The sequence below is a fragment of the Passer montanus genome, unplaced genomic scaffold (assembly GCF_014805655.1).
Source record: "Passer montanus isolate IOZ18808 unplaced genomic scaffold, ASM1480565v1 scaffold50, whole genome shotgun sequence".
In the NCBI taxonomy this organism is placed as follows: domain Eukaryota; kingdom Metazoa; phylum Chordata; class Aves; order Passeriformes; family Passeridae; genus Passer; species Passer montanus.
Genome location: NW_024369930.1, coordinates 4,771,528 through 4,790,702, shown reverse-complemented (window position 1 = coordinate 4,790,702; position 19,175 = coordinate 4,771,528). Strand labels below are relative to the sequence as shown.

The 19,175-nt window shown below is 39.0% G+C and overlaps 1 protein-coding gene across 4 annotated transcripts in view; it reads right to left on the bottom strand.

Annotated features, from left to right (window-relative positions):
• The window catches only part of LOC120509248 (gamma-secretase activating protein), a 46,075-nt gene extending 27,882 nt beyond the window's left edge, over nucleotides 1-18,193 (bottom strand). Inside the window, exons 1-12 of one of the 4 annotated variants that reach the window (XM_039723662.1) lie at nucleotides 16,853-18,193; nucleotides 13,231-13,304; nucleotides 10,363-10,419; nucleotides 9,605-9,674; nucleotides 9,141-9,197; nucleotides 8,922-9,010; nucleotides 8,428-8,497; nucleotides 7,607-7,653; nucleotides 6,207-6,311; nucleotides 5,222-5,281; nucleotides 4,568-4,611; nucleotides 2,945-3,030 (exon numbers count right to left, since the gene is read on the bottom strand). In XM_039723662.1, the coding sequence (XP_039579596.1) occupies nucleotides 2,945-3,030; nucleotides 4,568-4,611; nucleotides 5,222-5,281; nucleotides 6,207-6,311; nucleotides 7,607-7,653; nucleotides 8,428-8,497; nucleotides 8,922-9,010; nucleotides 9,141-9,197; nucleotides 9,605-9,674; nucleotides 10,363-10,419; nucleotides 13,231-13,304; nucleotides 16,853-16,937 (844 nt within the window). In that variant the 5' untranslated portion in view covers nucleotides 16,938-18,193. The remainder of the gene's footprint in view (nucleotides 1-2,944; nucleotides 3,031-4,567; nucleotides 4,612-5,221; nucleotides 5,282-6,206; nucleotides 6,312-7,606; nucleotides 7,654-8,427; nucleotides 8,498-8,921; nucleotides 9,011-9,140; nucleotides 9,198-9,604; nucleotides 9,675-10,362; nucleotides 10,420-13,230; nucleotides 13,305-16,852) is intronic. The other 3 variants (XM_039723660.1, XM_039723661.1, XM_039723659.1) reach the window with 3 other exon arrangements.
• Nucleotides 18,194-19,175: the final 982 nt, after the last annotated feature.

Genomic DNA, 19,175 nt, shown 5'->3' with positions numbered 1-19,175 from the left:
CAGTGCTCTCTGCAAATTAGAGCTGGGTTGGGCTGCTGCAGGGAAAGGTTATTAGCCTATTGCAACCGTATGCAGAGCCAGGTCTTCCACACTCATTTCAAAATCATTTGCAAGCAGTAAAAGCTGTAGCTGAATACTGCAAGGTGAGAAGACTTATGTGAGGATATACTTGGATGGACACTTGTCTTTCCAGAAATAAAACGGAAAAAAGATATTGACCACAAAGGTTAAAAAAAAAATAAAGAGAAGCAAGAACTTTAAAATTAAATTCTACTCCTATTCAGGAAACACGAGTTATGACAAAGTCAGCCCACTGAGACTGTAAGAGTCACCTATGATATGCAGAAATTAAGTTTTCCCTAGGAAACTTTAACTAAATTCCTCATTTCTGTTCAAGCAAAAACTCAAGACATGAGGCTGTAACAGCATCTCAACAAAGCATCCAAATGTCACAACTGAAATACAACATTGCACCAGGGCATTTTGTCTAGTTGTACTGACTTAGTTGGGACTTGCCTCACTTAACTTCAGCCATCCAAACATCTCTCATTTAGAGCCCTATTCAGGAAACAAAGAAATATGGATTGACTCATACTCTGGAGATGCCTATTTCTCTCTAGAAACATAGTCCAGATGCCTAAATATCAGGGGATAGTTAGCTGATGGTAATCCAGTGTCTATGACCTCTTACTGTTTGTATTTTTTAAAATATTGAGCAAATTTAATTGAAAAATATTTCTAAAATACTAAGAGAAAATATAACAGTACAGTGTTTATCTAATAACCACTGAATTCTGGACATGCCGAGTTAATTCTGAGACTGGAACTGCTTGATCTCAGCTATTCAAGAATTACGAGGAAGTTTTTATCTGGAGAGATTTTGTCTGTGCTGAGTGTAAGGAACAGAGCTACTTTTCTGTTGCAGAAGTTTGAGAAAGGAGAAGTGATTTCATTCAGAGTTCATATTGGCAGGAGCCAATAACAGTTTAATTACATGGGAAATTGCATGAAATATTGCAGTTTGAAGTTTTGCCAATTACACTTTGCCAGGGATATCTGAAGTCTGAGCAGGGATACTGGCATCAATATCAGAGCTGTGCTAGCAGTCCCACAGCAGGCACAGTCTGCTTCACAAAGAACTTGCAGTCCAGTTTTGCAAATCACCCCGAGGCACAAAAGGGAATCTTTAGTGTGATTACCCACAGTGTTCTTCAATAACTAGATATGCTTTTAGCACCAAAATAACTTGGTACAAACTGTTAATTACCAGAAATGGGTTGTGCAAGGTAATCCTCAGTTTTAAATATTATTCAAGGAAAAGCCACATACAGTAATCTCATTTACGTGCAATTGTCAAATTATCTTTTTCACAGTAAGTGCAAAGAAAAGCACTTACTCTTGCTTTTGCTTTAGAAAGGTTCCTCACATACTTTAAATATTGTGTGACCAGACAGAAAAAAAACATTTTACTTCACAGTGACTGAACAAGGCTTGTTGGCTTTAGAAAGGTTCCTCACATACTTTAAATATTGTGTGACCAGACAGAAAAAAATATTTTCCTTCACAGTAACTAAACAAGTCTTGTTGAAGGATGACTGAATTTCATCCTAAACTCAAGGAGGTATTTCAATCTGAATATACTCCTCCCCAGAGAAGTATAGGTTTTAAAAGGAAACCTATATACAAATCTATAATACTTTCCATTATTGGACTGGCTGTTATATTATATAAGAGAGAAACAGAGAAAAAGCCCCATCTACATTTGAAAGATAGAAACTTGGCTTTTTCTTACTTCTAATTCCTTCCCTCTAATCTTCATAAGCAAGCAGTTTGCCTTGGTAAGGAAAGAAATCCGTGTAAGGAAGCTGTATTTCACTTGATTTGCACTAATGGTCGTTTCAGTGCAAGTGGCAGACAGCACAGCAGTTCACTGTGTGCACAGCAGGCCTCAGGGAAGGACATTTCACTTGATTTGCACTGATGGTCGTTTCAGTGCAAGTGGCAGACAGCTCAGCAGTTCCTGTGTGCACAGAGGCCTCGGGGAGGGACAGGTAAAGCCTCTCCTGCAACACTTCCCTGTGCAACTGCTGACCAGTCAAAGGTTAAACAGACACCATCTATCTCTGCCTGCCTGGATAGTCTAATTCAGAAGCTGAAAGGAGCTGTGATGAAGAGATACCTCTTGAGACAAGCTTTTAATCCAAAAAAGCTCATGGCATACCTCAAGATGGAGGGAGACTCCAAAGGTTTAAGAAACATTTTAGGTTCAAGTTTAAGGAATCATATATATACTAAACCCTTGAGTAGCACATACCATGTTTAGTATCACATACTTGGACCTTCTAAACACCACATTCTAACAGCAATAAGAAGCTCTTAAAGCCTGCATTGCACATGCTATGTCCACATATGTCCATTCTGTAACACAAACATATACTAGATCAGAAACCCAGGCAAAACCTTCCTTGAATTTACTTTCTAACATCATTTTGGTCAGCTTTAACATTAGATTGCTTTAATGTAACACAGCCACACTTTGGTACCTGCTGGGTTCTGAAACTGCTAGGAAAATGCTAGGGTGTTAGGCTGAGAGATTTCACTGGTATCAGTTCTTTGAAGATAGGCTACCAAAAGGTTTCTGGGTGACTGTTTTGTTGTTGGTGTTGATATATAACACCCTGGGTACTTCAGCTCAACTTCACTGCAGCTTTCAGAAGGTAAGAAATTTATTAATACTAATAAAGCACAGTTGCCTTCTCCCTCTCCTCACAGTTACCTGCCAAGTATGCTCTAAAGGAATACAAATCTCACACTCACATTATAAATTTTTGTACTTTTGTGTGTTTTCCAATATTTTATGAATAAACTCAGTAATCAATTAGGATTACACTGCATGATAATTACTAGTGGAGGTAATTTTGACCATACTTGATTTACTCATTACCTGCTTTACTTGTGAAAACCTGAAGGTTCAAAGATTTAGATGCAACATCTTGATCTTGACAGTAATCATATCCAAAATTCACAAGTCTATGAGCAAATAAAGATCACTAAGTAAAGCACTTCATCCACAGAGATTTATCACAACAAAAAGATCACCATAACAGTCACTATGTAACCAAAATACAATAATTAAATTATAATCAAATATTCTGCAATACAAGTTAAATTGGGCTTTAACCAATTTGCTCAATGCTCTTAGAAACAAGAATTCCGAGACTGCACACTGTTATCCACCAATTTTGAACATACCTGACAACTTCATATTCACTCTCCAACCATTCCTATACTTTGAAGTGAAAGCAAGTTGTCATGACATACTGGAAATCCAAATACTTGTGACACCTAATAACTCACAGGTTTTGCAGACTAATTGTACAACCCATGTCTGTAAAGCTACATTTTAATCTGCAATCAGGACACTACCTTCAGTGGAAATACTTGAAAAGAAAAGCTCAAAATCACACTCACATGGAACTTGTTATACCGTGACATTTTCAGTCTCATGCTGCCTGTGTTTTAATGGTTTTACATATTTTTAAATCTACAAGGCCTACTTTCACCCTGCAAAACATGCAGCACAAGATTATAGTCAGTCTGCTTCATTTTTTTTGTTGCTGGGTGGCTTTTTTGTCTGGTTGTATTTTCTTTCAGGAAGTATTTTGATCCTGTAGGGATTTTCCCTTTGGTCTTCTGCAGTAATTTTGAAAACCAATAAAATAAAGTAAAATACAGCACTGAAGCTCTTACAAGAGGTGTGTTCTTTCAGCACCAACTGTAAGAGGACACAACCTGTATGTGCAGGAGCACCACACTGAGCCTTGTGCACAGCACTGAGACATTCCGTGACCGCAGCTGGGGCAGGGTGCAACTAAACCACCTTCAGCTATTGATACCTGGCCTAACAGCTCTGGCCTCCCTTTTTATTCACAAAAATAAATGGGCCCTTTTGGAATGTAAAGATAGATGAGGATTATGACAGAGTAAAACCATCCTGAATAGTTTTTTCCCTCAGTTAAAAGGGAGCCCTCAGGAGACAAGCTCAGATGCAGTCATGAGAATCAGACAAATCTTTGTCTTTGGAAGTGCAGCCTGCTGGAAGGAGCATGCTGGAGGAAAACAGAGTACAGGCAGTGTCTTCACAGGCCATAAAAAGGTGCTACTGGTTTGCTTAACTGCCCAATAAAACAGCAATTAAAAATGCAGAGCTTCCCTTGACAGATATTTTGACATCACCATTAAATGGGTGACCAAGGTTAAAGCAAATTAATTTAAATAGGTTCAGCATAATCAGAAAGTTTAACCCACAGCTAGCTCTTCAGACAAATAATTTTTTTAAATGGCACTAAGAAGCAGTCAAGGATTAAATTACTTTTTACAGCTGGCCCTGATGAGAATAAGAACTGGAGGTCTGGACCCAGTTTTCATGTTATTCTCATGTTCCAGTGCCATGTAGGCAACTGCAAACAAAGATACTGTGGTTTGGACAAATTTTACTTAGGTTTGTAAAATGTTACCACGTATATTGAAAGGAAAGCAAACCAAAACATTTAAAAAACCAACTTACTTTAATTGTGTGTCATTTACAGCAATATCCAGGTGTGATTCCAGCTGTTAAACAAAAAGGAAAACAAACCTGTTCTTTACAGAGGTCAATATACTATGTTTAGCATTTCAGACCAGTAAAATGTGTTATAGTCACATTTCACCAGATTCAACATTTTAACAAGTTTATTTATCCTCCTTACAGTCATGTCAACAACCCCCATAAAACAGATTCTTTTTTAAAAGGAGAAAATAAAAGCCACTGGGACAAAGGTATAGTAACAATCACGTTGTAATTTTTATGTTGCTTTTCGTATTTTGGCTGCAACAAATGTTCCTGTCTCACTCAAACTGACACAAAATCACATGGTTTCTTTCTCTAGTGCACTTGATAAGCCTGCTTTTTCAATAAGTGAGTATAAGTTCAGTATTGTGTCATGAATGTCACTTACTGCCTTCTAGGTGAAGAAAAGTGCAATTCCACTAAAGTACCTTACTGTGGGAAAAATCTGAATCTGACTGAATATATTCTTGACAAGAAACTAATGCAAAAAACCCCAAGAAACTCCAGTTTTCCTCTGAAAAAGTTTCAACAATGAAAAAGACAAACAGATCTCTACACCAGTATAATTACATTCCACTGAAAACCATTTATAATAAAATACTCATAACTTACTATTGAGTTAAAATTTTCCTCAGGATAAAACTGGACACACCTTAAAGTACTCTTTGATTCCTGGAATTAAAAAGGATGTGTTTTGTAAGTAAGAAAGGATATTATACAGACTGAGAAGTGACTGGATACTCAGCACCATTCTTCACACTCAACCTGCTTTGCTAACAGATATGCAGAAGTTAGGGGACAAAAGAATTTAAAAACCACATATAACCCCTTACAATAGCACTATGACATGCTTCCTTCCTGTCCCAGATCATTATCTGCCAATCATATATAATTGCGTGGGCTCTCACTTAAGCACAACAATACATGTCTCACACATTTTAGAAGGTTAAAAAAATGTTTTTCATATCTACCTATATGGTAAAAAGAATTGCATCTTACTTTGGTCAGTTCAAAAAAGTATCTCAGAAACAAAAACATAAATACATTTCTCCATCACAGTTCACTTCCTGTTATTTCCTAACATTCGTTCTCTTCGTGGCTAAGAAGAATAAAGAAAAATCTTGTTTTTATTCATAGAGAATGCATCAAGCGCAAATATCCCTCAGACAAAATAAAAAATCCAAACCCTGAGAGTTTCAGAGCTTCTTGCCAACAACCTGTCCTCATTTGGTCACCCAGTAAGTCTGCACACAATATACTTTCTAGATGTGAATTCTCTAGAAGAGAGGCATTATACTCACAGCAGTTTTGGATAGATATAGATACTTTTGAATTGAAGACCTTTCTAAAGCAAGAAAAAAAATAAATTACCAAGCCCACCTTTTTTGTAGAAAGCACTAAGACCACCAGTCTTCTTGCCATGTACTAACCACAACAGCAGCTACGGCAAGTTTGGCTTTTGCTTGAAGTTATTTGAGGCAAGAACAAGAAAGACCATCCTAAGGAAAACAAACCCCCACTTGCTACTCCACACCCTTAAAACTTCACTTTTTAGTGAAGGCAGGAGCAAAATCTGCAAGAATGACTTTCAGCTCACCTTTGGAACAATGTAGAAGAGTCTCTGCTCCATCATATCCCACTGTGCCCAAACGAGGTCATCTACAACTTTGGCTCTTGGAAGCTGACCTGACTTTTGAATCACCTACAGGGAAAGAATAAAAATATGAGAAGTCATCAAATAGGGTTTTGCAACAATTATGCACAGTCTGTACTTTAAAGAGAAAAGCAGTGAGAGAACACACACAAATAGCTTGAAAGGAACAGGCTCCTGTCAGCAGCATGAAGTCCACCTTTGTTGTGTGCAAGGTGCTCAGTTTAAAGAGATCAGAAGCACAGTTTTCAGAGTACACCTACTAACAAAACTTTTCTTCAGTCTTCCTTGCTTGCAAGAAATTCACCACTCAAACTGCTCAAAGTGAACAAAGAATAGCAGAGGCACCCTTCCTCAGAGAGGATGGAAATACCACAGTCAGTTCAGAACCAGCTACATTAACTTCAGAAGGGAGAAGTGACAGCTCCAAAAGAGGTTTCTATCCAAAGCCTCAGCCATGTGAGAGAGAGGGCTGGAGTAGAGAAAAGGCTAGAACTGTGGAAAACTCTTGGGATTGTATACATGCACACTTGCATGATACAGGGAGATTTCATGTCAACCAAAACAAATCTGTTTGTCAGAAGGACATCAGATTAATCTGTTTTGTGATTATACTTAAGTCTTTACTCCACTACTGTAGTCTAGAATATAAAATGCATCTGTTTGAAGGGTCATGACAAACTGAGAAAACCATGAAAGACTGAAAGGATAAAAATCAGGTGCTTAACTTTTCCTTCAAAGCTTGTATTCACCTCCATAACACAAAACACTGGCTTTCATGACACAACCATTACAATATTAGACAAGTGCTCATTAACAACAAGTCTTTCAAGGAGAATATCCACAATTTTTTGACAACAAATTAATGTTATAAACAGAAAAAGAAAGAGGGGAAACAGATATTGGAACATTCACTGTACTCAGACTCTATCTAAGTTTTACATCTTCTGCTCATTTTTCTTTTTAAGTGAATCCTCTACTGGGTTCACACAGACTCATAATAGACAAGGTTAGGAAGGCAACTCTGAAGATATTTTAAATGGTTGCAAATATTTAAAATAGTTTTAAAATTAATAAATATAATAACTACTCCCAACTTCTAACACACTGAAGCACTCAGCAAAACATAACAAGCCCAGTAAAATAAAAAAATTTCCTCATAGATTACAAGGTGTAAAGTTTTTCAATCAGCTTTGCGGTCACCTGCATAAGTTGCCATAGTAATCATGCTTTCTTTAATAAACTTTGTGTTGCCCAAGTATATAACTAAAAAAAATTCAAAACTTTCAGCTAAATTAATTAAAGTAAAACAAAAACCCTCAAACCCAAAGATTTTTGAATCTTACCACTTTGTGTTCTTCTGCAACAACATGAATGTCATATTGTTCAATATCTTTAAAATAAAATTTTTAAAAAATTATTACAAACATTTTTTAATGCTTTTAAACAGAGCACCCGTGAAGAGAAAGAGTCTGCAGAGCTGCATGTCCATGTCCAAGACCATCCCTGACCTGTTTCACTTCCTGCCATGAACACCCCTCACAATCCTGTCCCACACAAAACTCCTGGAAGTTGTCCACAGCTGGCCTGCATGAGAAATGCAACATTCACCCAGCAGATGTTGTGTTTCTGATTTAGCTCTGTCCACCTAAGGCCACCTTCCCAAGGTTGGTGTCTAGCTCAGGGAAGATGGGCCTCTCCAAGGGGATGGAAATAAGAAGGAAAAACCCAGTCTTTTCCAAGTGTCCATCTTTATCCATTCCCTGCCATTAGATTAGGCTGAACATGCAATGTTAGCTGAATCCAAGGAACTATTGCTCTATTCTTGTCCCACTTCCCATGTTAAATGAAATCTTTCAGTCAATTAATTTGCTCTGGATTTATATAGGCAGTTATAAGGAGTCTATTTTAGCTTTTTTAGAAATAAAGATAACTGATGAATGCAAGAGCTAAGCAACTAATTGTGGAAAAGATGGCCATTCTGTTAATATTGAAAAAAAAATCTGGTAAAAAATTATACAGTTTTTGAAAGACCTTTGGAATACCTAGAATAACTCACACCCTTCTTTTTCCTGTTTTTTTTCCCCAATAAAAGTCTACCAAAAATACAATCTATAATCATCTTGAGATAAAAGACTTACAATGTACTTTGAAAATATTAACTCACATTTATCTTCTGAAACTAGCAAGAGACGACTTTCTCTAGAAGCATTTCTGCCTTCAACTGGATAAAGAAACTGTACAGAAAATTTCACAAAAGTAAGTAAAAAAGCAAAGACGTTCAGAACATTTATCTAAAATGTTTTGGGTTTTTTTTTAAGCTGGATATTTATGTATTTTTAATTTAATCAGACACATTAATGATATTTAATTAATAATAATAGCTATTATTACATACTAATAGTCACCAGTCACTATAACTGCAAAATTTGGAAGACTGAAGAGAAATAAAAAAACAGCCCTCATGTTGGAGAAATAGTCTATACCAAACATTTTATCAAGTTTCATTTTATGACATTTTTTTATTTCTCTGAAGAAACAGGGGACATTATCTCTGTAACAGTTGCAAGTCAACATGATGTCTCTTCTGCACTAAATCATGTTTTCTCTCTAGCACAGCAGATTAAAGAGGCTTATCTTCAGATTAGTTGGGTACTTTACCTGTACTCGAACACAGCTGTCCACAGCCTTTAGGACTCTCACATTATTAATGGGATGAATTTCAATTAGCAAGGTTAAATACTTGGACACTGCAAAAGGAAAATGTTTTAGATAATATTCTTTTATGTAAGCAAGTTTATTTTCTAAACAGAAACACCTGAGAAAGAAAGCAAAAAGGTACAATATTTCAAACAGTATTAAAAAATCCACGTGCAGTACCTGACTGTAAGAGCTGACTTGCTCTTTCTTCCTCTGTATATTGACAGAAGCTGACTGCTGTGGGAGGAGAAAACACCAACACAACCACAGTCAGTGTGCATATTTGACAGTAATCTTACCAAACATCCTTGAAGAATGAGCATCACAATTCTTTTACCAAAAACATGTATGTTAAAGGAACACGAGAAGCTCTTCCAGATGTAGCAGGTATGCACAAATGCAGGAGGAGAGAGTGAACAAAGGGGCAGTGTGTCTTAGATGTTTTAATAAAACAGCAATATTGTCACAGCTGTGTCTTTATGTTGTTACCTACATTTGATGATGGATCCACAGAAATTTATAAACTGCTATGGGCAATACATAGGTCAAAATACATTTAAGTAATTCTAAACCCAAATGTACACCCTGCTAAACTAAATCTTTACCAAAAAAAAAAAAAATCTAATGATAAAGCACATATTTACCCAATAAGGTCCTTTCATTGTTGATAGAACAGCTGATTATGTGCAGATTCTTCTCAAACATATAGAGGTGCTACAGAGAAACACAGTAATGTTAATAACTCTGCTTTTTCAAACTCCACAGAGGAAACCATCTAATTACTTAGGAAAATGCTGCTGTCCCACAGTTTTTATCTTTAAGCCATATCTTTTCATGCCCAGAAGAACCACATTTCAGGTTTGAATTGTAACAGTTCTCCTTTTTCTCTTTTTTTTTTTTTAGTGGTTCTTTTGAGCTCTATGTTGCCACTGGAGCAGCACAGCAGACCTCTCTATAAATATAAAATTTCACTTATACGATTATGGGGACACCTTCAAAAACTTATCATGATTTTAGTTACTGAATTGAAATGTGTTCAGTTTTAGAATAAAATAATCTCTTAAAACAGTATCACCAAACAGGCCAAGAATGCACATATAAAAAACCTCCAAATATTTACTTCTTGGCACACGTGTGCAATATGAACAGGAGTGGAAAGGACTTGTTGTTTGAAAGGTTGTTTAGAAATGAAGATTGCAGACATGATGCTTTACTACTCTCAAGCCTTTCAGACATTCTGCAATGTGGTACATTCTAACACTACTGAGAATCATCCCAGTATCTTTTCTGTTTCCAACAAGGATACACTCCTTAAGGACACAACATACTGTGTTGCAAAGCATCAAAATCTGAAACATTACAGCAATGTCATCACCAGAGAGAAACCTGGTATTGCTCTCACCTCGTTTTGTTTTGTTTGAAGATCATACAATCCAATGTGAGTGTTTCTCTGATTTCCCTATGGATGGAAACAAATTAGCACTACCAATATAAATATACACAAAGTTAAACACTTTTTTTCCTACTTCCCTGTTCTCCCTGCCCCTTGACACACATCCTCACACACTTCCCTGTCCTATATATAAACAGGCAGTTAATTATCTAATTCCAAGAAAGCAAATTCTAATTCCAAGAGAACAAATATTTATTTTTTCCTTTTAGAGCTAACACATGGGATAAAGCTGAAATGTGGCCAATGCACAGCCCACAAGCCATTGCATAAACCTAATGCCTCTCTCTCACTTTGCTTCTAAACTGGTTTTAGTTACAGGCAATAGGGCCAGGAAGAGAGACGTCTGTACAATCAGCAGGGATGCTCTGGCCCTTGGAGATTTAAGGCTGGAATTCCAAACCTCACCAACTTGGTGGGTCAAAAGGGACCACAGAACCATCGAACATCACCAAAAATCAGCTCCCAGTGATCTGGCTGCAGCCTGGAAAAAGGATTTCACTGCCTTAGGAAGTGATTGTTTGAAGGCTAAGTGTTTTAAAAGCTCACCATTAGCCTTCTGCCTTTGAAGAGTAAGATAACATATATCCTTTCTAGCTTATTGATAAATAATGTATGATTATTTTATTTGGGGCACTTACAAATGTTTGGGACTACAAATCAGAACTTTACCACTTCTTAATTTTTACCATACATTAAATTTTCCAAATATATTTTTTAAAAATTCTGCTTTTCAGCATATACTGGATAGCAAATCAAACTGATGTGTATTAATGTACTCTGGGTAGAGGCACTAAATTGTAAACTACTGAAATTAAATCCAGCCACACAGGCTTCTACTTCCACAGTGAGCTTCATTGTTTTTAACAATTGCTTAGGGGAAGAGGGGAGAGATCTGTGGTTATTTACAAATTTATGGCATCTTGCTTTGTGAAGTTGAAACAAAAGCCTGAGTATTTGCTTCCTAAGGGGTCTGTTTCTGAGTGTGTCATTATTGTTGTGGCAATGACAAAAGTCTTTGACTTCTGATTTAAAAAAGGAAAACAAAATGTCTTTATATTAAGACACAGGCTCTAGATCTCCTAATTTAGGATTAAGCAAGTGCTTTCACAAACAACTTTTTTTTTCAAGTGTGTTTGAAATGTTAACACCATCTTACTTAGATACTGAAAAATACACTTCACAAGACTGGTAACAGAACTACATCAATGTCCTTGACTATGCATGAAATGTATAGATGACTTCTTTTCATGTGCACTCTGAAGACTCTTGCATTACCTTGCAAATAGAATTCACTTCTGTTAAAAATACCTTCCTTTACATTAACTATTAATTTCACAGAATATGGACACCATCAAAACCACAGTACAACATAATACTCTACAATAAGCTTGAAAATAAAACTCAGTGTCCACCTTCCCCTGGTTTCACACAGAATACACCTGACTGTCACTCATTTAAAAGACAAAGCTTGTTTTCTATTTGTATCCATTAGCAAACAAGCCAGGCCACCTCAGTCTAGTTTACATCCTCCACACCACACACCTGCCCCCAAAGCACAGGCTACAAGTGGCCAGTTCCCTAAGCTCCACCAACTGCTTTGACCAGATCCCTACAGACTACAGTGGGAGCCAAACACCCAGCATGCAGGCAGACACCTCCATTCAGACATGTGAACCTTGAGCTACAACTCATCCCTTGTGCCAGCTGCAAGAGCCTGAAGAGCACACAAGGCAGTTAGACTGTCAGAGACCCAAAAAAGCTTAGTGTGAGATTCCACAGGTGCTAGAAAGCAGCAACACCACACACACAGAGTACCAGATCTCCTGCTGAGCTCCATGGTTATTTGTATTAAGGCTTCTAGAGTCTTAAGCAATGAAAAAAACCCAAAATTTGACAAACTCTTTAGAATTGTTTTTATGGTTATTGTTGTCTTGTGCAAACTCCCCTCCCTATGCTTGTACTAAAGGAAACATCCACCCACAGTGAAAGTTAAAGCCTTGATGAAGGCCTCACCTCTTCCCTTAACCCTAGGGTAGCTGGAGAGTTTTAGCATTGTTGAGCCAGAGAGGAATGAAAAGCACCCCTACTCTACTGGAGTTCATTTCATATCTGTACTCCTCAAGAACCAAGATCCTCCAGGATCCAGCTGGATCTATGGACTTCTCTGAGCTGCACAGCTTGTCTCATCAAAGGAACAATGAGAAGAAGACAAAGTCTCACTTTCTAAAACCACTAGAAAACCCACTTGGAAGTAAAAATAAAACATGTACCATGGAGAGCAGAATTCTATGTTAAGAAGCCAGCTCTAGATGCTTCAAGACATCAAATAAACAGGGGTTACTTCAGACTACTTGCAACAAAGTGTTATAGGTGAATCTTAAAGAAAGGTATATGCAGAACAGTGCTAGACAAATGGTATCTTAAGACATTTTAGCAGGAGAAAACATTCAACTAAAGCACTGAACATGAATTTAATAGCTAGGCTTCACTAAGAAACTGAGGGTGAAATTGTGTTTATGAAGTGTTTTAAAGAAATTGCATTTCATTCATGGGGAGATTCTGGGCCAGCAAAAAATCATGGGCAAAAACCCTGTAGACTTAATCAGGTGAGTACTTTACTCTCCATTTCATCACTCTTAACCTTTGACCGAAGTGGAGATGGGTATTTTCCCACTGTCCAACCCCCCCCAGGCTGTAATCAGCTGTGTTTTCATGTTCTAACACTTAAAAAAAAAATTAAACTACAAGAAACTTAATTAGATTCACATATACTATTATTCTCAACTACATTTTTATTAAATTCCAAGGTGGACTTACCTTCCAGGTATAAATAACTTTTCCATTTCTTTCAACATTTACAACATAGAGTGCTGATGAATTCTCAGAAGTGTCTGAAATAAGAAGTATAAACAGACACAGGATTTTCATTTTAGCTGGTTTTTATGCACACTTTAAGCAAATATGCTAAATACATTTTTACTTGTAAATACTTATTTGCATATGCCAAAATTACTCCTTTCTGGAAAAAGAGGGAGTACTTCTTACACCATGATTTAAATCTGATAAACTTCAACACAGATAGTTAAGGGACTTCAAAACATGCAAGAAAAAAATTATATTTGTAAACACCTACCTCTTCATTATAATTATGTTTCTAATTACCACTACCTTTTGTTATGAAAATGGAATGTGCTTTTTCAAAGAATAAAAAAACCAAACCAAACCAAAATTAGCCCCTTGCATTTATTCTCTATACACAACATGGGGTTCAGACAGTTAAGCCATACTCCAGTCCTCTGGGCACTACAGGAAGAGAGAACTAGCCTGAGGAAAATATAATTTTTTTCACACCTGCCCCTTCAGCATCTCAAAGGAAAGCCTGAAAATAAACTACATCTTTAGACATTAGTTCTATAACACCAACACCAGCACTCCTGTGTCATTCTTAGCTCATCCTCCTCCTTCAAAAAGAAATAAATAAAGAAAAAACCCCACCAAAATCCAAAGAACCACAAGATTAAATATCATACAGGGAGATATACAACCTACCTACAAGTACGGAGGACTAAACAATGCAGGGCACAAAATTATATGGGATGCAAATGAAAGTACTGTTAAAATAGAAACAAACAAGCAGGAAGCTAAGATGGACACATAAAGAGAAGAGCATATCTAGACAAAGCAGTACAAATTAAAAAGAAAACCACCAGAAAAAAAGGATAAAATATAGTACTCAAGGTGAGAAAAATGCATGCTTTCCGGATGCTGCTTTTATGTTTTCTCATCACTGCAGCCATCAAAAATGTGTTTATCTGCAATAATATTTTTACTAGAAGTGGAAATTTTGCCCTTAGCAAGGTTGAAGCTGTATGATTGGTCTCAATTTTCTAATAAATGTGGGCTGTTCAGTAAGCATCAACATAAAGAACTCTCCTCAACCCTCTGCAAGCATTTAGTGAAGTCTGACACCATTTACTTGGCAGTTATCACAAAGTGTTGATAGAAGAAAGACACTTAGTGAAACTTAGTTTAACGAGCCTGATACTATAAACTGGCTTGTACAGCCTGCAGTGATAATTTTTAAAAAAACTGTTTTCAAGTATTATCAGAAGAAAGTAAATTTTCCATTTTGTTGTGGGAGGGCAATGAAAACCCTTCCTGTACACTGAGCAACACATCACTTTCTATTGGTTTCAGGTCACTCAAAATACACTATAAAACCACTACATTAGGGCTAGATGGTGACAGCTGGGAGAGTTTAAGGTAACAATATACTCTCTTTTTTTTTTTAATTTATCTGAAGGTTCCTGGAACTTAACAACCACCTCAAACTTTCAAGATGAGTACTACGGTCTCCACATTTTCTCATGCAATACTTCCTCAGTACAGAATTTTAGCAGAGAATCTCCATCTCATTGGATTTACCTATCACTTGACACTTAAAGGTGCTGAAAAAGTTCTGTGTCAGAAAAGAGTTTCTCTTCTCTAGAGAACAGTCAGTGGGAATGTGGAGGCAAAGAAGTGGCAATGGTCTCTGCCCTTGGAAACTCCTGCAGTAAAATCCTGCACACAGAATTAGAACTTCTTCCTTATGCCCACAGCTGAGACCAGCAGATGAAGGGCTGCAAAAGACCCAGCCCAGCCTGCCTGCCCAGCAGAGAGCTTTTACCAACACAATCAGGAGAATGCGGAGTTTGATTTCCTGAAGACCATTCTATGCAGCTCATACCAATTTAAATGGAATAAAGAGAACAAGGCTGGTTCACTTTGCCTGCTGCTCCCTTCCTATCATCACAGCTACTCCCAGCTCTCACGCAATTAGCAGTTCTCACAGGCTATCAAGTGCTTTCAAGTCCTTAGGAAAGAAAATAATAAATATGAATGAGTAACATCTGAAAATACTGACACAAAGTACCATGACTCCTAAAAATTACTTGCTTTCTGTGATTAGATATTTCTTTGATGTTTAAATTAATCTTTTCAAATCCCTACCTCCCACCTTCACATTCTTAATATGACAGAATTGCATGAGGAGGAAGAAGTAACTACACACAGATATGTTAAAAAGCAATACAGCAGTGCTGGTATTTGATCAGATGCACCCTCCAAACTAGATTCTTATGTTTCTGTATTACCAGGGACATTACTGAATGAAGAATCCATTACATTTCAAAAGATTTAATACAATTTTCTCCTTCCCGAACACAAGTCTGTGCCATTTTGAGACCCTTTTGCCATTAACAAGTTCACTGATGAACTGAAAAATCCATAATTAATCAATTATACATGGAGAATGTCAGAGTTTTACCTCAGATCCCTTCAGGATACCTTTCAATAATTGTTCTGAAAACATAGAAAATGTGAAGTACTTTTTCAGATTTTTTTTAATGATGGCTTGCTAAACAATTATCTTCTTCTCCAAGCTGATACTTTCTGGTTTGTCACCAAACAAAATCTTCTGAGCTTATTTGATAACAGCCTCTCAACGCAGCAAGCAAGTTAAGTATTGTAAGTAAAAGCAACTGAAGGCGTTTCAAGTTCATCACACTTGCATATTGATGGTATTTCTACTGAAGCAACAACTTTTACTGCATTACAATTTCATTACAACAAGGTTTTCATCAGTTTCTGAAAAGCAGAACTGAGCCAGCTGCTGTGCAGATGAATAACAAGCGAAAAGCCACAGTGCCAAGAATACGGGAGGTCACTTTTTTCCAACCACTACCGCGGGCGCTCGCTGCTCGGCGATCGCGCGGTGCTGTGACAGCTGACGCTGCATCTAATTTTAAACCAGCACGCGTTTGCCAGGCACACCGAAGCGCTCAGGCTGTGGGGTTTTCCTCCCAGAAAGGGGAGTAGCGTGGGAGAGAGAGTAATGCTAACACTTTTTATTTCTTTTTTTTTTTTTTTGGTGGAGCGGGTAATACTAGGTTAGATGGAAATAAAGATTTTTGTTAGTGTTGCCTTTTTCATTTTCATAGTGTTATCTTTTTTTTTTTTTTTTTTTTTTTTTTTTTTTTTGGGGGGGCGGGGGGGGGTGAGAGAGGAGAGGAGAAGAAAAAGAGAAAGCCCCAAACGTGCGAAGAAGCAGGAAGAAGAAACAAGCTGTGGAGTGTAGCAGAAGTGTAGAAGTGTTTTCGGCTTGTTAGAAATTCCTTGAGGACAGCAAACTTGGCCGCCTCGAGTCCCCCGGCTCCCGAGGGTCGCTCCCCTCGAGCCCCGGCCGAGAGGGGCCCGGGGGCCGCTCCCCCGCCGCCATCCCCGGGCCCCCGCGGCCGGAGCTCCCGCTGCGCCCCTGCCCGGGGGTCTCTCGGGCACCCGCACCCGGGACCTCGCCGCAGCCCGGCCTCCGCGGGAGGGAGGGCACGGAGGCGGCCGGAGAGAGGGAGGGACGGCCTGCCGGAGGGATGGGGCTCTCCTCGGCCTCCCGGAGCGTTACCTAGAGCCGCGGCGCAGCCCCGCTCCGCCAGCCAGGGCAGCACGTCCCTCCGCAGCTGGAACTCGGGCGCCAGGCGCAGCAGCATAGCCCCGGCCCTGCCCGCCGCCGCTCCGGCTCGGCCGCCCTCAGCCCGCCCCCTGAGGGGGGGCACGGCCCCCGGGGGTTCCGGCGGCTCCCGGCCCGCGCCCGGCGCCGCCGGCCCTTCCGCTTCCTCACGGCCGTACAGCGCCTCCGAGCCTCCGCGGCAGGCCGCCTCCCTGCCGGGGCCCGCCGGACTCGAGGGCTCTCGTTTTCCCCGTGGAGCGGGCGCGCAGGCTCCTCCTCAGGCCGGCTGGAAGAATCACAGAATCACAAAATAGTCTGTGATGGAAGGGACACACAAACGTGAAAAGAGTCCAGCTCCTGGCCCGGAGCAGGTCAGCATCAAGAATCACACCACGTGCTTGAGAGCGTTGTCCAAACGCTTCTTGGTGCTGTGACCGCTTCCCAGGAGAGCCTGTTCCACTGTCTCTCCGTCTTCTGGGTGAAGAACCTTTTCCTAATACCCAACCTCTGGCACAGCTCCAGGCCATTCCCTCCTGTTACTGGTTCCCAGAGAGAAGAAGGGGCGATCCTTTAGGAAGCTTCACCTCGGAGTGACTCCAGGTGCCTCAGACAGCAGCCTGTCAGGGAGGGCTGGAGTTGAGCTTCAGTCACTTGGTGTTCACAAACCAGGCGGCCCAATGATGAGTTGCCCTGCTCATGATCCCCCAGGAAGCATTAGTTTTTTCCAGAACTTCAAGTAGCATCCCTGTTTTCTGAGACTGTTCAATCTGAAATTGCTTGTTGAATAGATGGAGTCTCTGTCTGTAAACTGCTGGCAAAAGCTTGGGATGTCCTCAGACAAGGCCTGGCCTGTTTGTGCATTTCATCTGCAAAGGAGGTAAAACTTCATGTAATCTTAGGGGAGGTTGTGGTTTGTTTGCTTGGGGTTATTTTAGCTGTTGAAAATATTTGTAGCACTGATAAGGTGCTACTCCATGGCTATCTTTAGCTTGCCTAATTACCGTTTCCCTTCTGAAATGTGCTGGCTGATATGAGCCAGCTAGAGGTGGCATAAAAGCAGAGAGGGGCTCTGAGCCTGTTCTAAGAGCTAATCCCTGTACCAAGTTTTTTCCCATCACTACTGAGATCTGGAACTCTAATTAGGCCAGATCAGAATCAGCTATGTCTGCAAAGTATGAATGAAAGGCAGGTTGATAATCAAAATGCAAAGCAAACATGTTCTACTTCTCAATCTCCATATTGCCAACTTTTACAATTTTACCAGAAGTTTTGTGTTCAGCATTTTTATTAAAGCTCCTTAGATCAAGTGGTTGTGCAAGAATTTCAGCTTATATTTTCACTGTTGTGAAATAAAGCTTGAAAATATGGCTGGAGTATTTATTTCAGACACAAAAGTAGAAAACAGACAAGAGGTCCTGAATGGATGCATTTTTTTGAGATAAAAGAGGGGGCTACTTCATGACCATGAGAATGACACAACTGGAAATTACACAACTGGAGAGGCAAGCAAGGGAGGGCAACAAAGCCAATGAAATGACTGATTCTGCAAGTGTGTGCAAAAGGGGAGATTTTCACATGGCGAAAGTCTCCTGTACCCAGATCTAGAGTTCATGTTTATTATGTAAACTCTGCATTCCTTGAGCCTTCAGCCTGGCTATGCACATCAGAAGCCCAGAGCTCTGAGCTGACTTCCTAGAAGCACAACACATTCCTCAGAAAGCACAAAGCTGACTCATTAGTTGAACAACTCTGAAGAATTCTTCAACTAATAACTCAGTATAGAGTATTAGGCCACATTAACCTGGTGCATAAAATTAAACAGTTGATGAAAAAGACATAAGCATCTAAAAAAACCCTTTGGCAGTGTTTGAATTAAGACAGAGCCTGATATATTTTGATATATTTTTGCTAGATGGAGAAAGAAGCTCTTGGTTTAAAGAAACAACCCATTTTCTTATCTCTGTCAGATTAAATTAATGTTATAACCCATTTGTCACTTTTGCTTGCATCATAAAACCAAATTATGAATTTTACTTTCAATTATACTCAGTTTCCTTTTCTGATTATCTGACTCACTTAATTTTGGTTTTTAGTTCCAGTCTGAAGCTGTGCAGGCACAGGAGCTGATCCCAATGGAGCAACTTCCAGGAGTGGGATGTGAAACTAAAGCTCCCTTGAAAAAAAGAGACAAATTAAATTTCTCTATTTTATTTTTAATTCAGAAATCTGTTCCCGCCTTAGTAACAGGAGGATCTCCCTTGAATTTTTATCTGGATAT